Source organism: Tympanuchus pallidicinctus, unplaced genomic scaffold (genome assembly GCF_026119805.1).
Source record: "Tympanuchus pallidicinctus isolate F22 unplaced genomic scaffold, pur_lepc_1.0 scaffold29, whole genome shotgun sequence".
NCBI lineage: Eukaryota > Metazoa > Chordata > Aves > Galliformes > Phasianidae > Tympanuchus > Tympanuchus pallidicinctus.
Genome location: NW_026294746.1, coordinates 3,639,876 through 3,660,374, shown reverse-complemented (window position 1 = coordinate 3,660,374; position 20,499 = coordinate 3,639,876). Strand labels below are relative to the sequence as shown.

The following is a 20,499-nucleotide window of genomic DNA, read 5'->3' as shown; positions in this document are numbered from 1 at the left end:
ACTTCATATAATACAATTACCCTCATGGGGGGTATACCTGCATTGACATAAACTGCCATCTAAAATTATCTAGTCACAAGTAATACAATCACACTAGCAAAGCTCCACAAACACATAATCCAAGTTTGAAAGATGATTCTTGTCCATACGGTCTGTCCATTTCATGCCTCCCTCCTTACGGAGAGTACCAACAAGGAGGTCTGGTTAAATGCCAGCCACAGTAAATGCATTCTTACAGGAGAAATTCAAGATTCAGAATGTACTTTGAAACTTCACCCAGAGACCAAATAAAGCCACAGCACTTTTTCAAGACATGCCCACATCTCAACTTCTAACAGTCACAGTGTATCCCTTTATATCATCCATTTATTTGGATGACAATGCCATGGAGACCAAACTGAACTAGAAGTAAGTCCATTGTACACATTAACACAGATTTTATTTCAGATGCTGTTTTAGCCCCTGCTAAGAGTGATTCTCACGCATCTTCAAGGTCTGAGATTTCATCACACATTCCCATGGAGAGAGAAACTTCCAAGGTTACCACACCTAAATAAAGAAATGCTGGCAGGTAGCCACTGCTAAATAAGACAAATGATGGGAAGCATCTGTGGTCTTACCAGCATTGATGAAACATGGATAACTACCAGAGTAAAACTCAACTGGATGATTTCATGGTAAAAAACACCATTAGCAGGCTCCTAGAAGGCTCTGGCATGCACACAGTGGCAGCTCACAATCATACGGAGCAGTTAACAACTCTATATCTACCCTGCTCCAGCATGTCACCTACTTTCTGAATCTCTGCATATTTCAGTGAGGCAATGAAGTGGAAAATGCTACTGAATTTTCTTTATATTAGGCTGAAAATTGTTCAGGAGCTTCTTTACATGCTATTCAGCCAGAGAACGATGGAGTACACTTCTACACGTTACTCAGAAGGGTGGTTTAAGGGAACAAACACAGAGTACATTTTACTTTTTGCGAGTCACCACAATTATCAGACTTGCATATACCCTCGTGCGCTGTTTACACTGGGTGTCAGAAAAAAGAACCTTTACTTTATTTTGTGCTGACTTAAAAAGCAGCGTTGCATTCCATCACCATGTTCAAAGCCTCTGGTCAGTATCATTATTTCAAGGTTTATCCGTGCTTGGTCCACATGATCACACTGATGAAAAAGTTTCAATAGCAACTTAATAACAAAGTGTTCTTTGAAACACTAAAATTATTTCAGATTAAGAGAGAATGTTGGACTGCATGTTTCTTCAAGCTGCAGCCACACACAGTGCACCAAAGAGCTGCAAAGTAAAGCTCACTGAGTGCCTCACCTGCTATAGCTTGCACTGCTACTCGCAGAAATCCTCGCACTTCTCCCTTCTCACTAACAACAGCTACTCGGTGAATCAGAGGCACGGGGTACAGCAGATTGCTCAGGTATACAAATGCTCTGGTAATAAGAAGGAAAGAAGACACAAACAGCATGAGGCCATCGTCTGCAAAACCAGACTGCAGCATTTGCTTGGCTAATGGGACATTCAAATCTTCAGTTTACTTTGTTCCATCTGTCAGACCTGTACTGTGGTCTTGTACCTGCATTGCCCACACAGGGCTCCTCGGCAGTGTCAAGGCTAAGCAAAGCCACAGAACACTCTAGAACACAGTAAACCTGAGACAGAGGGCTTGTATTAGTGAGTTACAAAACATATGAAGGAGAACATGTAAGGTGATGGCTTTTTAAAGGTAATTTTAGATGGGCTACGGTTGTAAACAGAGCTGTTAAACAAGATGGTTGAAGTCTAAGGAACTACTACATATAAAGATTATTTTTTATTTAATTTTTCCAGCCTATAAACATAGTTTTAAATAAATCAAAAGGGAATTTATGTTCTGTGTGCACACAGCCTCAAATATTTTAGTGAACAGCTAAAAACACTCCTTAAAACTGAAATTTGACTGAATGTTTTCTACATACATTAGATAACATTGTACACAGAGGAATCAGAAATTCCTCAGTAAATAAAAACTCATCTGCCAGCTTTCCTGGAAGGCTCAGTGAGTGCATGGATAGTGGAAGACTGATAAATATCTTTCAAATACTACATTTCTGTCTTTAAAAACACAACTTACTCTATAGCAACCATTTAGAAATTACAGTTTATGGTACGAATAACAGCATTTGGGGCCAGGCCAGGACTATCCTGCTCTGCACAATAACGTGCAAAGTCACATGTAACTACAAGAAGGGTCTATTTTGGTACAGTTAGTATGTTTTATTGTATATATTTTAATTATAAATTAGACTAACATTATCAAGTCACTTTAAGGGCCTGCAGTGAATTGCAGAAATTCTTAAAATACCACACTTCAGAGCAATCAGCTCCAGCAAAACTTGAAATGTGGAGAAGCCCAGCAAGGCAGCTAAGAGATGGCTCTCAACAAGGGGAAAAAAAGAGGAAAAGTGATCTAAGTGGGCAGCTTCAGAGTTCAGATGGCTGAGATGGATAGAAGTTTAACCGATAGTTTTACCAGTCACTAAATTAAAAGTGGCTAATTATGTAGGGAACTATTATAAATTTATGCAAATTAAATTATACTGAAACTTCAGTGATTTGTTTAGCTGGATTTGCTGCTTGCATTTCTTTCTATTAATCTTTAATAAGCATAATTAATTTCTCAGGTTTCTAAATTTCCTGGTTTAACATTCACTGGGAAAGTCCTGCGTGACAAAGCAGGACAGAGAGCTCAGAATGTTCACTGCCTCTGCTTGGTGCCACCAGCTGCACTGGTTCCAAATTCATCCCAGTTCAGTTGCTCAGTGACACACAGCTAAGAACCAAAGCTAGGAAAGGTAAGCGCTCCTCCATGGGTTCCCATGTCAGAATGAATCATCGTGGAATGACAAGGCAATCAAATGTGTCAGCTGTGAACCAAAGAGATCAAAATAAGGCTACTGAAAATGAAATGGCGACAAAACGCAACAGAAAAGAGAATGATTAATAAAGCTCTACAAGTAACAAACCAAAACAAATTAAAGTGATGCGATGACAAAAACTGCAACTTAACATTTGACTACGTTTAGGATCTAACTCCTTTTCAGTCTGCTCCCAAGTGAGGTAAACACTGATAAAAGCAGGGGAAGGGAGGAGATACTAAATTTCAAAGTAACAAAATCAGATTATTTTTTCCCCCCTATGGAAGCATTTTTGTTTTCAGCTTTGAAACTTCAGGCAGTGCTCATTTGAAAAAGCAGCACCCACCATGCAAAAAAGCACAGCTCCACACTAACAGACCAGAATTGTTCACTCAAAGCAGACGAGGGATGGCTGTCAGGAAGGCAATTTCTGGGCTCATCAGGAAAAAGGACTTTGAAAACCACATTTGAAGGGAGGGAGAGCAGATATTTTTCCCTACAGAAAGGAATACTGTACCACTACGTACACAAGCAACAGTTTCATAACCAATAGCAACACTCCGTACAGAAGCCTTCCCACTCCAAAGCCAAACTATTAGAAAGTAAAAATTTTAACTGCATGAAAAAAAACATATTTTTGAACGTATGACTCAAGTTCTGAAGCTGCTATCCGACGTAGAGCTGCCAAGCATTCAGCTTCCCTAACAACTGCACTTTTGCCACCTCAGCAGAAAGCCAAAGAAAGAAGTATTTCTCATCGCCCTTAATGCCTTTCCATCCTGCAACCCAGCTCACTTCAACCATTTTAACTTAGAGAAAGGAAAGCACAAAATGCAAAAAAAAAGTCTTCGGCTTCCTCTTTGATGAAGTTGATGCTATCTTCTGTAGAATGGAGAACCACTATACGTGTGCTGTGCAGAGGAAAGAGCAATTCTATGCTGCAATGCTCCTTTGGGTACCAATCCTTTTGCTTTGTCCTAAGTCAGCATCAGGTTGGAGTGGATGAAATATTAAGGTTATCCTTCTCCTCTTCCCCACACCTGGGGGGACAGCACATACACGTGTCCCCCCCTGCACCTCAGCCCAGCAGACTGAAAGGGGGGAGTTGGATTAGCAGAAAAATTGGTGAGGTAAAACAGCATACTCACAACAAGAACTAGAAATGAAATTTAACAAACACAAACTGGAAATCAAACAAAACCAACAGAACTCAAAATGACAACAGATATTTTAAATGAACAGGTCAAGATTTAAAGTGTCCCATCATCCTCTCCCACCTCCCTTAAAAAAAGCAAATGTTTGGTATGCCACACAACTAAAAGGAATCAACCTTAAAAACATCTCAACATGCCAGAAGAGATGGCTAAAGGGACCAGCTCTTTTTTTAACCCCCTTTTCCTTCTTCCTTAATAACAGTACAAATAAAAGGCCATCACAAAGCAGACAAAAGAAAAAAAATACCACGATGGCCAAGGAGTTGGACAACTACATGATCAACCTCTCCTTATCCTCTCCTTCATGACCTCAACTCATTATTGCTGATACATAGAAAATTTAAAATTTTCTTCCTTTTGTCCCATGTTGCACAACATGTAAAACAGTACATGGTTAATCAAAAGCACAAGAATGTTGGTTGTGTTATAAACTGAATGCTATCATGTGCTCAAGAGAATAGCTACCTAGATGGACACATCCTCTGATACTCTAAGATACACTGTCCAAAAGTAGAATCCTTATGTTGTAATACAATGAGGAATCAAAACCGTTTCTGCTGATTGGGGTTAAATAACTTTCTGCTGACAGAATCAGCACACCAGAAAACACAAGGGATCTAACCAATAAATGGGAAAAAAAATCTCTGATCGAAAATAATACCAAGTTTCACTCCCCAATACGATCCACAACACGAGCAAAGCCCTTTATCACATGCAGCTTACATGGTTCAGGACAGTTCCCTTAACTGCTGCAGCTTCTTATGAATGTCTGCAGACAGAGCTCAGTATTCTTCTTAACACATGGAAATGGGAAGCAAGCTGTGTAACTGCCAGCAAGCACAACTGCTCTCACTGTACGCTGCTTTGCTCAGCTTGTGTTTCCTGAAGTCTGTGAAATAAAGATGAATAGTCCAACTTTTTCCCAAGCACTGACAGCCCTGTGCTGAAAGAACACGCACAAGAGAAGGCGCCCAGGATGCCAGCACTGTCACAGAAAGCAGCCTCGCCTTTGCAAACAGTGCACGTGTGCTTTAACCAGCTGACAGCCACCACCAAGCCTTGGGCTTTCCTAAAATGACTCCTGTGGATCACATTAACCTGAATATTAAGTTCTATTAAACACATTATCAGACATTGCACATACGGGTGCAAATTCACAGATATCAAAGAGGCCTGCTTGCAACTCTAGCAACCGTAATTTTTGTTTTGATAATAAGATCAAGAGAGTTTCAAGTTTTAATTGCAATTGGTTAATAGATGCACTACAGACAAAGAATGAGGTTACACAATACAGCTGAACTAATCTAAAACCTTCTTTTGTTGTTGTTCTTTTCAGAAGAACAAACAGACCCTCGTTTTTACAAATAAGGCAGCTGAGTTTCCTGCATGTGAAGAAACCGTATAAAGGATCCCACTTTACTAACCAGGATGGTCTTCCCTTCTTACAATCACAGAAAAGCTCTGGTTCCTCCTCCTTTGTTCCTCCCTTCCACCTGCCATGCAGCTTCACCCCCTCATATTCCATACAACAGCTGTGTTGACCACCTGCCTTGCTGCTGTGCAAGCAGACTGGCTCACGCAGTGACCAAATAAGAAAAAATGTAGTTGGGTGAGCAGTACCAGAACAAAGGGGAGAAGAATCACTAAATACAATCTTTCAGTTTCTTGCCATGACTTACATGTTGCTACTCATTTGATCAAGACTATCTGTGGAGTAATAATAGGAAGTAGGAGGGGTTTTTTTTTAGTGTAACTTGCTGTATTTCTGGTCCACAGCACAGATTGAGGTCTGGTAACACCTTAATCAGATCTGGATCAGTAAAATCCAACAAATAAGATGTCTAAAATACATTAGGTCACCTTGTTGTGGAAATTCAAGCACAGCATATGGGGAACACGCTGATAAACACAGCAGCCAGTGATTTATAACGATGATAACCTTTTGCTACACGACACAGTCTGAGTCACACAATCTGAGAATCAATCTCCAAGAATACTCTTCCTCATCCAGAAAGAGCCACTCTTCCTTCTCCACATGCTATCTTCTCTTCCCACACAGAGGATGCTGAGTTTTCCAAAAATAAACGTAATGAATTAGACTTAAAGAGTTCCCATCATATTCTGATATTCTCTTCTATATGAGAAAATCAGACAGTATAACATCATCTTCATGATCTTGCAATGGCTAAAGTGAGCACTGCTGTAAACTAGGCTTAAATACCATACAGAAGCAAAACCACATTCATTCTATGCTGTGACACTCGTCTATAACTAGAAATATATTCACTGTCACACCTAAATATTGTTTTCTCAATTATTACTTTGGCCCTCATGGCCTCCAAAAGTAGAATTTAAAACTTAGGTGTTAAACTATATTCATTCTTTTGGAATTCCAATTTATGCAGATGGCTATTTTGGCTGCCTGCACAGATATTCTATGCAACAAAAGCATAGACATTGCACCCTACAGCAAGAGCTGGTCCCTTTTGGCCATTCTCACAGTAACCTCACCAACCTTCCCACTAAAATGAACCAAGGGGATCGGTCGTAAAACGGGTCGTGCCCATCATTGAAGAGGTCTGATCCCTCCTCTGTTCCAGCGTCGGAGCCAGTATCATCCACAAAGGCCTCATCATCAAAGTCCTCCATCTCATCCTGCTGCTCATCAGCCAGTTCAGTGATGTCAGAGTCAGCCGTGGAGAAAGTGGGGGAGGGCGTGCGATCAGCAAGACGCTCATTCACGCAGCCATGGAAAATGGGGGAGCTAGATATCAGTTAATGGAATACTGATTAACACAGTGAGGGGAAAGAAGAATGCTTCATTTAACAGTCGCCTGTTGCCATCAGCACGGAGCCCAGGTGAACAACAAGCAAAGGCTTCAAACCATCTCAAGTGGAATGAAACATAAGGAACGGGATTGCTAACAGAGCCAGGAAAAAGAGCATCCTTGGACCGAGTTTGAATAAACAGGAAATGAATACGAAGATGGGTGAACATACAGACACTGACAGCACATCACTTTAACAGAACAATTCTTATTTCCAACATGCATGACTTTTGTAAGTAGAAATATTGCCAAGATGCAGCCATTAGGTAATCCTTGTTTCAGAAGAACTTAAATTATTTGAACCACACGCATAAGTAAGGTGCTGGACCACTTTTCCCATCCGTTCCAGTGTTCTTCATATTCTCTGTGCACTCCTCCAGTGACTTTAGAAAGCACTTAGCTAGGCAACTTTATTAAAAAAATAAGGTTAGAGCTTTCTTAGTGTTCAGTTAAACCAGGTTCCACAACATTATACCAGGACTGGCAACCATAAAAAGAACAGTTTCTGCTCTTCACAATGGCTTCAGTCTGTCAAAGATCCCTGCAAGACAACACACAACAGACACTAAGCAGCTCTACAGCTTACAACCACACTCAGAGTTAATCCCATCCACGCACTGAGGAGAGCTGTACCAGGAGCTGACGTTACCATCACATACCTTCCAACCAGCTTGAACCAGTGAAACCGATCATAAAAGGGGTCACTGCCTGTCATTGTGCTTTCACTCTCATCCTGTGTGCTGGATGCCATTTCCCCAGCTCGGTCGTACATCTCACGCATCAGGTCCAACCGCTGCCTGCACAGAAGAAAGAAGGATTCAGAAGTTCATATAGAGAGGGGGAAGAAAAATAACAACAATTCACCTATACCAAATTCACCTATACCAAATTACAAATAGGGAAAGAAAAATACAAAACAGAGCAATGCATAGCACTGATTTGTATGAAACTCTCGACACGGAAGGGATTTGGAAAAATATTTGCAGGCTACACCCACAAACCAAGAAACAAGGTGTTTTCTGAAGAGCACATCTATGCTGGATTCAATTCAAACTTCTAACTATGCTTCTTTGTCATCTAGTTTTGAATGTTTTTTGCATCTTTTTTTTCTTGTATCATACAATGTTGCTCGGTAATTTAAGGCAGTTTTCGCAGGAAGCTGGCATTCATAACACACTGTACTGTCTGCAAAGCTGGCAGTTGGGATGACACAAGGCCAAATAAAACAGAGAATGAACAGCAAGGGATGAAATTTTTCAGTGAAGCTCTTTGGAGAAGTTCTTTGGAAATAAAGAAGTTTGTTCTGCAGTAACATTTGCATACTTGAGTTTTTCTAAGGACCAGTAATGCGTTGCTCCATTCTTCAGATCCTGGACTTCCACAGCTACCACTGTCCGGGGAAACGGCCTGTTGTCCTGGGTCTTCTCCATCTCAGGGGGCAAAAGCTCTGGTGGCAGTGGTGAGTAGAGGGTGTCAGTCAGCAGGACAAACTGAAACTGTACCTGAATAAAAAAACAGTTCAGAGAAATCAGATATCAGTACCACGAAGGGGACAGGCATACCCCAACCCAATGTACGTCTGAATTCTGCTTCTGTGAGCAGACTCAGTGTTGTTAACTCGTGTGGTTTTTTCGTTTGTTTGTTTTAAAATAGCACAAAACATTTTTCAGCTGAATACACATAGCTTAGGCTTAGCAAAGCTAGCAGAGGTCTGGAAAACTACAGACTTAGCATACCCTGCAGCATTCACTTTCTCTTAGGGAGATAATTGACCACATGAAGTTTTAACTGAAAAGGAAAACCGAGGCCCCAGGGGAAATCTGCATGCACATGTGTTTATGATATGGACAGGAACCGCACAAGGGAAATGAAGAGAAGAATATCCAGCCAATTTGCATAAGATACTCATTCAACCAGAAGTCTGAATCAGTGAGGTCTGTGATTGTCTGAACCCTTTAAAGCCCAAACCAATAATTTAAAAACACGTGAATTTAAAGACAGTAAGAGGCTCAGCATTTAGAGGAGGGCTACACAGTCAACAGCAATGAATCAGAAAATTCAAAAAGACACTTTGCATGCTTCTACCTTTTTCTTTAATTCTACGCTGATCGCATTGGCTTCTTTCAGATACACAGCATTGCCCCAGAGCTGATCCCTCAGTGAAGTGAACTGATGGAACTTCCATTTCCTGAAAGCCCACTGTGCGAGCTCATATTCATGTCGTGTCCAGGTCACTAGGAAGAGTAAAGCAAGAAAGAGAGCACTAAGAGATCACATGCAATACCAAACACTACTGCTGGCTGTGCCATCAAATTCTCAATACCTTTTCTGGGAGAGAAAAACATAAAACAGAAATCTGCACTTTCATTATTGAGCAAGGAAAGGCTAGATTCAATTTTTCTCACTACTGGCACCAGAGTTAAATTACCAAGTAAGAGGATACAGGACAGAGAAAACAAAAACATCCTATTTCTATTATTTTAAATCAGTTAAAAGAGCTAAAACACAGGAATGAAAACAAATATTCCAGAACTAATAAAGCTCTGTCTATCGTCCAGAAACTGAATTATTCAGGGACGTTACAGTACATAAGAATTCCTACGAAGGAGAAGAAAAAAAAAAGTAAATTCAAAAATCAGAACAAGGAAACAAAAGCTACAGGTATATTTAAGATACTTTAACTCCTTTAGTACCAAGAGATAGATTCCTTCAAATTCAAAATAACCAAATCAAAGTTTACAATTAAACTAAGCTAGTTTATACACTGATTGATTTTGAGTATATGGATCAACTATTTATGTGGGACACTCCATGAATGCATACTTTCATTTTTATACTGTGATAATTACACATTGAGAATATTTACATTTTATCTTTTGCGGGAGATGTTACAGCAACTGTTTGTTTAGGCTTGATCGTGCCCAAATTGTTCTCAGCTCCAAACTCACCTTCCTCCTCCTCTTCCTCCTCCTCTGTTGTTTCAGCTGCCAAGGATCGTGTCTCCACCTGCTTCTGCAAGGCCTGCAGCTTACTCTCATAGTCCTGTGGGGAGAGAGGAGATACTGTGTAGGAGGACAGACGAAAGCAAGAACAGCCAAGAGACACAAACATCAGATGGAACGACAGACAAAGAACAGACACATAAAGACATCTCTGTCACAGGCTAACAACTATTGTTTTAGTATAATCTGCCCTTGGAAAATAGAGAGACAGAAGGCAGAGGCCAACACAACCAAGGCACTGCTGCTGTTCTTTTTAAACCAACAGATATCCGCACCCAAAACAGCTGTAAGAAGAAAATGTTCAGGATTAGTTTTTTTTGGTAAAGGCTGAAAAATGCGGATTTTCAGGAGCATGCTTGCAGGAACATGAGAGACAGACAAAGAAGAGTATGGAAGTAAATAAGAGGATTATTCAGCTTCATATTGTCAAACAGAAAGATCATCAGCACCATTGTTCTGTTCTTTGATACAGTTAAATTCGTTTTAAATTCTAGAAAAATGGCATTTTGTTTTCAATTATACTTCCCTTCCAGAGGTGTAAGTGCTGTATTTAATACAGCAGAAGATGAAATATTACTTCAGAAAAAGGCTGAGCTTATTTAAGGCAGAAATGTATTAACTCTAAACGCATTCCATGCCTTTATCCAATAGACAGACCCAGGAAGTTCTTCCAAAGGGAAGGACAAGGCTTACAGAACTCTATACCCCAATTCCATATGCATGCGTGGATTTGGGACACTCGGGGCTAAGTCATATGGGCAGAGAGGTTTCCTGTTCAGCATCTTCATGCCTTGAAATAAATGCTAGTACAACCATTTTTGTGTTTGCTGGTAAAGCAAGTGCCTCCCACTGCTCTGTGTTTTTTTCACATCAGTTCTTATTTTTCACCGTTCTTTTAAGATATTTAGAATAGACAGTCACCACGCTCCTGACCCCAGAGCCTGCCTCATGGTTTTCAAGTTAACCCTTTGGCATGTGTTACAAGGTAAATCCACTCCTTAAGGTTTTTCTACAAGAGTAAGGGGGCAAACATCCAACAACTCAATAGGAGCATTACAGAGTTACTAAGGAGAATTCTTGCCATCACTCATCTCTTATTCCCACCTCTCTTCCACAGTCCAAAGTCCGTAAACTCTTCCCAATGCAATGCTTGCAGTGATGCAGTTTTAAAGACTGACAGCTACAGAGGGAAAGCTTTGCGCTCTCCTCCCATTCTGCTGACATCTCCCACTTGAACAGTTTCATTACTTTGTTCTCCCACAGCAAGAAAAATATTCAATACTGTTAAATTTGGTGGGATCACATTGTGACAAAGTATCAGACAAAAACCTTTGGGGAGTATTCCGAAAGAAGATGGATCTTAAAGGTGTTCTTTTCAGTGATATTTCCTGGAGGTGCCATTAATAAACGGTAGCTGCGCTCTTAGAACACGCTGGAAGTGTCAAACTTCAATTAGTGAAGATCCTACACACCCCATGGCTTCAAGAAGAGGAAACCAAACTATTAAAGACAAACAGCCTCTGTATGACACCCTACTGTCATGCGCCTCCTTCTGCACCCATAGCTACTGCAGTCCCTCCCAAGTGTGCAAACACACACAAGTTGTGGCCCAGCAGAGAAGCAGACACTGAATGGAAGAAGTCCTTATTTTGACGTTACTTCTGAAATTCTCAACAGTTCACCATAAAGCTACTCCACACTTGGTGGACTTGCTTCAGATGTATCCATAGCTCTGAAGTACACATAGTATTCATAAAAGTTCGTTAACACAAAGCCATCCTCTTTGGTCTTTTTCCCCCCCACCATTCATGTAGATAATGCCACATTTCAAGCAAGATAAAAGGAGTTCCATTGTGAAACACTCCTTTCAGAATGAGAAAACAAACCTGCTGCATTCATTCATTCAAAACCAGGCTTGCTTCTCATCTTTACTTTCAGACTTCTGAACCAAGCAAATGCATCGTTTGTACATTTAAACATCTAAATACTTGAAAATTTATTATTTTTTAAACATCTCCACACTAACAAAATACCCATTACTTTTAGAACTAAGCAGAACTGAAGTTTATTTTCCTACCACGTAAGTAAGAAATGGGTGCCACTTATCTAAGCAGAAGAACAGCACTCTGGTTGCCTCCTAGCACTTGATATAATGGCAGTGCTTAAAGTAATTGGTCCTGAGCAACAGAAGGAGGGTGAATTTCAGGTTGGTTTGCTTATAGAAGGTGCACAGGCTGTAAAAAGGGCTGGTTTGCTCTGCTGACACTGAGCTCTCCAGAGCAGGTTTTCCAGATCTGATCAGTGATTATACACACGTTATTGTCAGTACCAACAGAAAATCCCCTGCGCTCAGACTAGGCCAAAGCTGTAAGAATCAGACCAGACCAGCTTTTAAATCAGAACCTTGCATCAGCTGGGATGCTCCGGACCCAGGAGGTGTCTGCAGAGGTACTGGGATGTATTCAAATCCCTCCCATAACTGAGGTACACAAAAAAGCCCATTTCAAATAGCCAGCTCTGCATTTTCTTCCAGGATTTGGACAAACAGCGCATAAAATGCTGCAGTGGGACTGCATGAAGAGCAGCATGACTTGTAACTGCTTGCACTGCCATTGTTCTTTACGTGTATAAACTGCAACAGTAGATGCAAATCTTCGTAAGCTCTTTCCTCACAAGTTTACAGCAGAAACTTCAAGGTGGACGGATTTACAAGAATCAGATTGAGGAACAATAAAGGAAACCTTGAATTTAACTGAGCTGGAACAAAACCAACCCCAAGACAAGACATAAAAATCAGGCCAAGCCTGCAAGTTTCATTTCCATTTTACTGAGACAAGTCTGACACTTACAAGAGTATTTCATAGTTTATTGAAAGAGCACTTGTTACAATACAAACCAGTTCTGCTTTCACGAGGCAGATCCTTGCACTTAAGACAATCCAAAAATCGCTTTTTTCTTAAAACAATGGACAGATCTGAAAATCCCATTTAATTCAAAGGCAGTTCACTGCTTTCTTTACAGTACAAATGGGCACACAGCATAGAATCCTTATTTGGCAGCTTCTGAAGAGTTTCAAAGGATAGTGTCAAAGTCAAATCTCAACATATAAAGTATAAAGGACAAACTTTTAACATATAAGGGATAAAGGACAAACAGTGAGAGAAATATTGATACCGTGCTGAACGCACTGATAAAAATAGCATCCTCTAATTCGACAGATCCCTGCATTCACACAGCGTGAGAAAGGATGTTAAAGTCAATCAGAGGAGCATTAGTGGCATGCATTTCCCCACCCAACCCCTAATCCACGTGTTCCTAGTGAGTCCTAAGGATATTTAAGAAATGATCACTATGGCACAGGTGGATATTAGCCAGCTGTCAAAGCAGACAGCACATCAGCACTTAGCAATGGCAATCAAACTTACTACAACAGCACTCCCATCATGGATGCAACATTTCTGTTAACCTGAATGCCTTTTCACACAATGTTCTATGCAAGCAGCTGCATTAGTGTTCATTCTGCACTACCGGGGCAAATAAAAGTGAGAAGTGTGCGTATCTCTGACCGCTACAAGGAGATCCATGAGTTCTCACACTGTTTCCCTTTCAAGACGAGGCACTTCACTTTAATTAATACTCAATTCTAAAAGTGACTAACTATTTTAAAGGATTTTTTTTTCCCCAAGTTTCACTTGCATAGTATCCTTCTAAAACCCAGGAAGAAAGCTGCTTCCTTTGAGCAGGCTGGACTCTATCCTGACAACTACTGCTCCTATTTCTTTGTCATCAAACCAGAAGACAAGAACACAAGCAGGGCTGTTGCTCTAGCTCTGCACTAAAACAGTGAGGCAGCAGATTAATGGTAACCTGCTGTTCATTTTTGTCATCACTATCCAGACACTTAGAGGTATTTCTTCTCAGAAGTTGGCAAAACAAGCCTTCATGTTTTAAGCAACAAATAGCAGGATTTTCAGCCTCACGTCAGTACACGCTTGTGTCGACCTCAAATCATGTGGAGACTTTGCAGAGGTAGCCACAATCCTCAACAAACAAATGAGACAAGAAAATACTGATTTGTTCTTCTCTTACCACTTAACGCACCCCTAATCATGTATTCCCACAGAGCTGAGAGGATTTTCCACATTTTAAAAGAGCCCAAGCCTTCCTGAGGATGTTGAAAGAACTCCGTGCACCTCAAGGGCAAAGCACAGCGCACTGCTAAAACAAAATTCTCAACAGAGAGGCAACAGCACAGTACTTGCAGCCCAAAATGTCATTTTGCAGATTTGCCTCAGGCTCGAAGTATTGCTCATCTACAAGGTTTTACTTGAAGAATCAAGGCAATTTTGGACACGATGTTTTAATTACTACGTTCAAGTAGGATAAAGCATGAGACAAATGCAAACTTGAATGCCACAGGTGAACAAATCAAGTCTGTTGGGAAAACAAACCCATCCCAAATGATGGGATCATTCTGGTAGGGCTGCCAGAGGACTGACTCTGGATCTCCTGTATCAGAGGGCAGTATTCTATCAGTAACACGTGTGCAGAGGCTGCAGTGTTAACGCTTGATTAAACAATACACAAACGATGCGTGGTTGCCATGTGTTACAACCAGCACCCACACCATGCACAGTTGGGAAAAAAAAAGGGTAGGACAAGAAACAAAAACAAAAAGGAAAGTAAGCTTGAGGGACTTCCTACTTTTCTTCAGCTATGTTGAAACACGTAGAAGTAACGATTACCAGTAGGGCTCCTATTTCAACCAAAAAAACCCAAGCAACCTCAAGTAAATCAAGGATATTCGTGCAAAACAGCACAAGTCATTCAGCTGTACAAATGCACTGCAAAGTGGATCAATCTCACCAAATCAGGCATAATAGTCACGGTGGGTTTTTAAATTATTTTTTTTTTTCTAACTTAACAGTAAAAATAAGTTCTTCTCAAAGCTTTACATTGGCTTATGTTTTGCCCACTGATTCTCAGAAATACGTTCAATTTTACTTTGCACTTTCAGAAATTCAGAAAGAAAAGAGGTTTAGAATTAAAACTGGGATGAAACCCCTATCTTATGGAAGTTATTCCTTAATTAGCACTTTTTCTGTAATTTGTTTGAAATGATCTGAAGTGAGATCTGCAAGCATTTGTTTTATGGAAAGCCACTTGCAATTACAGATGCTTCAGATTAAAATAGATATTCAAATTTCTAACTTGCACTTTGAAAGCGGGGAGAAAAAAAACTAATATTATTCTCTCCTATATGTGACCTTCTCCTTGGTTAAAACAAGTCTTGAAACAAGGGTAGAAATCCAAGACCAAAGGCACTAAGATGAGGTACCACATTAGGATGAAACAGTTCTGTTCTCCTGTCTCCATCCCAGCCAATTCAAAGTAGCAATCTATACATCTTCCTATGAATAACTACTTCAAGAGTATCCCCAGACTCATAGCCCAAGAGAACTGGAAACCTAAAGTAAGAATTAGCTCTATGAGGTTTCTTTCTGCACCATTCAGAGAACCAAAAAATCCCAGGTCCTTTCCACAACCCCGTGTAATAATTAAAAACTATTCCACTTAGAGATGCGATGGGAATTAGAAAAATCTCATTTCCAAATTATTGCTTCAATCATATATATATTCTGACATAAAATTCCATTCAGACAAGTTTAACTGTCACAGCAATTTCATACCAACGATTCTGAACTTCAGCAGAAGGACAAAACCATGTCCTGCTCAGGACCGTTGTGGCCCAACAGCTCTTCCTCCTTCCTATACACAAAAAGCCACATCTTGTCAGCCAACTTTTGGTTTATAGGTAACTACTAACAATTTGAGTTAAGAGTGGAAAATGCTGTACTGGAGAGCCAGATCGATTTGAAAACAGAGGGTCAGTTTCCTTATTTCAAAAAAGAAAAAAGAAAAAAGGCACAAGAAACATTCAACGCTATAAACTAAATTCCTCTTTTGATTGTCTACATAAAAACACAGGAGGAAGGCAGTACTTTTGTAAGTTCCAGACAATATTTTCAACATTAGAAAAATACTCCAAGACACACACAAAAAATTGGTAACTGTGCTAGCAGAGAAGTTCTCCCGTCCACATCCCTCCCTCCAAATCTTCTAGTCTATGGAGAATGTGCTTACAATTGTTCAGAATTTTCTTCCCATCGATGCTGTTAGAACTGCACCAAGTCACATGCAAACCAAACGGGCTGAAGGGCCGGTACCTCGTGCCAAATTACTCAAGTTCGACCTGGCCAAACCCAAGACAGAAGCAAAGCCAATCCTGGCCGTTTCAAAAGCAGCCAGCATTGCCCCTGCTTCTCTCCTCCCCAAGACTAGCCTTGGCCAACTGCTCAGACTGTGGTCTCTCTGCCCGCTTTGAGGTTAGGTGCCGAGAACTGGCGCCTCATCCGCGGGGGTGTCACAAACTGGTTGTAGTGGTTGGGCCGCTCAGTCTGTTTGGGGTGGCTGTTGGCTGCATTGCCTTCCGCGCCGCCTCCAGCGCCGGGGCTGCAGTAGGGCTGGCGGTGCTGGTGGATGTGCCGCTTCTGCTGGAAAGTCTGCAGGTCTGGGTTCTGCTGCCCGCTGCACAGGGATTCTGATGAGCTCGAGGTCTGACGCCGCAGGGTTTTTTGAGAGCCGTTGTTGAGAGAATTGCTTCTCCAGCGCAACTGAGGCGATGGCTGCTGCTGATTGCTAGGCTGCGACTGCGTGTTCAGCTGCTGCCTGTTAATCTGGATATTATCTTGATTCCTCTGGGGGCCATAAAGATTCCACAGCTGCTGAGGGTCTTTAGAAGCACCTCTACTTTCTTTTTCTTTGTTTTCATCTTTGTTCTTATCGTCATCTTTCGGAATTCTAACCTCGATAACTTCATCCTCTGTGATAATTATATGAGTACCTGGACTCCACGAGTTCCTATGTTTGGGGTTGCTTTTGAAAGGAAACCGGGGCTTGCGATTTTCAGGCGGGATAAACCGGTGAGGCATATTTTGTCGACGAAGCTGTTTTGCTATTTCTTGCTGCTGCAGATTTTTAAATCGAATCTGTTCTTGCCTCATCCAACGTAATCGCCCACGTCTGAAAGCTGGGTCACCCGCCATTAGCTGAGAAACACGCTCCTCTTTAGCAAGTTCATCATTGTCACTTCTTCTTACGTCATCTGTGGGCTTCTTATCCACATCCGCTACACCAGCAGAGTTTGGAGACTTAGCGTTAGCCATGGCTGCCTGAGCTTTCTCTGCAGACCCTATCAGAGGTAATACCTTCTCCATTTTGAGCATCTTATTTCTAAGAACTTTTATCTCTTCGTCCTTCATGTTATTCTGCTTCTTCACTTCTTGCAAAATATCTTCCAGCTTGTCTATGTGCACCTTAAGGTCATCCACATCTGTTATTCCTTTACCGTTGGCCATAACATCTTCAATTTTCTCATCTCCAACTCCTACCGTATCCCAGACATCACGGGCAACAGCTCGCCATGATTCACGCTCATTTGGATCTTTTTTCCCATACATGGCACAAAGCTCCTTCATTTTAACAATGGCCAAAGCCTCAATCTCCTGTCTAGTGTGCCTGAAGTCATTGAGCGCTACCTCATAGCATATCTCTTTCACAGCCTGGATCTTTAAGTCTGAGATGGTAACCCATTTGGAGTCTTTGCTAAGGCGTCGGCGTTGGGGGATCTGGTACATTTTAATAGGCTCTCGTTTCTTCCCACTGCTGGGGAGGCCACACTTTTTTACAATGGTTTGGAGCTTGCTGGGGGGCAGCTTCTCTCTCAGGGAAGTGATCAGTCTCCAACTCTCCTCACACGATCTCTTGTCCGAATCATCCCCACTATCAGAGTCTGCATCCTTTGGAAAAACAAAAATCAAGAAGTGGCCCCAAAATAACCAAAATTAAAATTGTAAGAAAATGGAAAAGCTAAACAAGAAGTAGCAGGCAAAGAAAACTAAATAAAAAATCAAAATAGAACAAGTGATAAAGCAGTCCCTGAAGACTGAGTGTTAGGACAAACACATCTTCGAGAGTCATGGACTATCAAAATTGGATCTCTTCACTAAATTAACATTATTCTTAGAAATCTTATCATGTCAAAATATCAGGTAATCTAAACTCTTCCCTCCCAGTCCCTTCCAAAAATCTTTATATATGCAACAAGAAAAAAAACCAACCAAGTTCCTGATTAAAAATGAAAACCAAGTGAAAACTGCACTTCATACATGCTACAAGGACATGCAAATCCCCGCCACACACATTTGCCTTGGTTACTGCTGTTGCTTCTTTCAGCAAATCCTCCCCAGGTAGGTGAATGTAACAGCCATCACAGAAGATGTCATGAGCAGCCAGAGTAAGTCGGGTTAACACTGGTTAGTAACGTTGCACATAGTTGCAGGGATGCTCAAGTTTAGAATCCGCTTCACTACAACAGCAGCCAGAGAAGGGTTAGACGATAAGAAAAAAAATGAAACAGAAGCAGTTGAAAGGTTCAGTGTTAAAAGGACCGTAAGTGCCACTAGGACAGGTGAAGACAGTGGTTCATACTTCAAGACTTGCTACAAGCTAAAAGGATATCCAGAACCAGAGTTTCAGAGGTGTTTGTTTTCCATTTGCCACCTTGTTTAGTTTTAAAAACACAAACAGGTCTTGACTGTCCGAAGAATGAGTTTCAGAAGAATGTAGCAGCAGTTACTTTTTTGTTTTTTAATTTCAAGTGTTTTAACACAAATTCTCAATTTTATATCCTTGACTTGTCCTCTTCTCAAACCCTAGAGCCTGGAGCTTCCACACACTTGCTAAGAGTTATGTTGGTTTTGCTTCTTCATTACAAGTTTTCCATCTGTCGCTAAATGATTTGGAATGAGCAGTGCTTGAGGTTTCCATATGCTAGGAATGGTTGTTCAGGTATACTGCACCAAAGTTAAGCATATCCCCCATTACTGCTTACTGCCACCAGGAATTACAGTTATACTACTTGTTTTTTGATTATTTTTTTTTTTTTCCTCCAAATGAATCACTAATTTAAGATACCTCTTGAATAAGTAAGGAAAGTCCTATGTATTTGTGTTACCCACTAGAACCCACATTGTCTTCAATTAAATACAGCAGTCAGTCTCCAATGAATCTCTAGTGTCCCTGTTTTTTCACACCGAGTTGTAATACATGAGAATTCAGGAACAGTAACTGCCAGTTAGACTAAAACCAAAAGGAAACCCAGGTCATCGACTACAAACCACAGGTTCCTGGTAGGAGGCCACACAGAACGGGGAATACAGTATAACTTGTCTCAGGAACAATGAAAGGAAGTAAGAAATATCGTTCTGCCCTATGGTCAACAAGCTCTACAGCCTAGGATTCATTTTCTTGAGCCACTTGTGATCTTATGTATGTTCAATATTTAAGAACAACTTCTACCACTTTCGGTCGCAACATCAGACTAGAAACAGAACAAACTCCGCATGATTTTACAGCTGACAAAATCTGTAGCCTAAGGAAAAAGCACCTAACAAACTGCATACTGCAGCAGAAATGAAAGATGCTCTGGAGGAAAACGCTGTACAAACTGCAGACTCAAAAAGAGGTCCAGAAAGGCAAAACACAAACTACTCAGACATTAAGGCATAAGTCCCACAGGATTATTCTTACAGGTTTCAAAGTTTCCATACTATTATTGATGGGTAAATTGATGTGTTGCATATAAAAAGATGATTAAGAGACACTATGTGGACTTTGTCTTACAGGCACTCAGAGATTAACCAACCTAATTAACATAAGTACATACCCATATTCTAAAAGTAAGTGGTCTCTGCAAAGGCATAATGACCAAGAAAGCCAGGATTTAGTTCTACTAAACACCTTTTCACATTCAGCTTGACAAGCAGTGAATGATTATTTCTATTTCCATGTAATGCCAGCAAGGCATATATGTTTGTTGGAAATAGTAGCCCTTGCCCTCCAAAAATTATCTTCTTTGTGCAGTGCATCTAACTATAAATTAATGCCCTATTTTGTTGGCATCTCAGGACAAAACCAAAACAGTTTGGTAAACTGAATTAGCCAGCATCTTACACTCAAGATTCTAATCTCATTTAGAACAAGAAGAATGTAAATATTTCAAAATAAATCCTGTATAGTAGTAAGATAAAGGACCTGAGAGCAGTGGGATATTATGGTAATGTAACTGTTGAGTACAGCAACAGAACAATTGGAAGGCACCCCCAGGTTTCCCAATCATTATTCGATTGCTGTTGTAAGCCATCAATCCTGTCCATTCCTGTCTCTGCTGAGTCTCTCTGTACAGTGACACAGAAATGCATCAAGAAGTCTAGCTGTCATCTGGAACATTCTCATTAAGCAGTGTGAAAAGCAGTATCCTGATCAACAGACCAGTGGTCTCATTTATTATGATCCTTACAGCTAGGAAACCTGCTCTTCAGGAACGCACTGGTAATGCATGAGGGATTGTCTTTCACTTTTGCCCGTTAAGTGATCAGAAAAATCACAAGCTTCAAGAAAACAGTAACTACAGTATGGTA

The 20,499-nt window shown here is 40.8% G+C and overlaps 1 protein-coding gene across 11 annotated transcripts in view; it reads right to left on the bottom strand.

Annotated features, from left to right (window-relative positions):
- The window catches only part of KIF1B (kinesin family member 1B), an 82,907-nt gene that overhangs the window by 21,322 nt on the left and 41,086 nt on the right, over positions 1 to 20,499 (bottom strand). For 7 of the 11 annotated variants that reach the window (XM_052691430.1, XM_052691433.1, XM_052691432.1 and 4 more), the window contains 6 exons: positions 9,905 to 9,998; positions 9,042 to 9,190; positions 8,280 to 8,458; positions 7,616 to 7,753; positions 6,644 to 6,892; positions 1,332 to 1,450 (listed from right to left, as the gene is read on the bottom strand). In XM_052691430.1, coding sequence (XP_052547390.1) covers positions 1,332 to 1,450; positions 6,644 to 6,892; positions 7,616 to 7,753; positions 8,280 to 8,458; positions 9,042 to 9,190; positions 9,905 to 9,998 — 928 coding nt within the window. Of the gene's footprint in view, positions 1 to 1,331; positions 1,451 to 6,643; positions 6,893 to 7,615; positions 7,754 to 8,279; positions 8,459 to 9,041; positions 9,191 to 9,904; positions 9,999 to 12,803; positions 17,818 to 20,499 lie in introns of those variants that run through there. The other 4 variants (XM_052691437.1, XM_052691438.1, XM_052691439.1 and 1 more) reach the window with 2 other exon arrangements.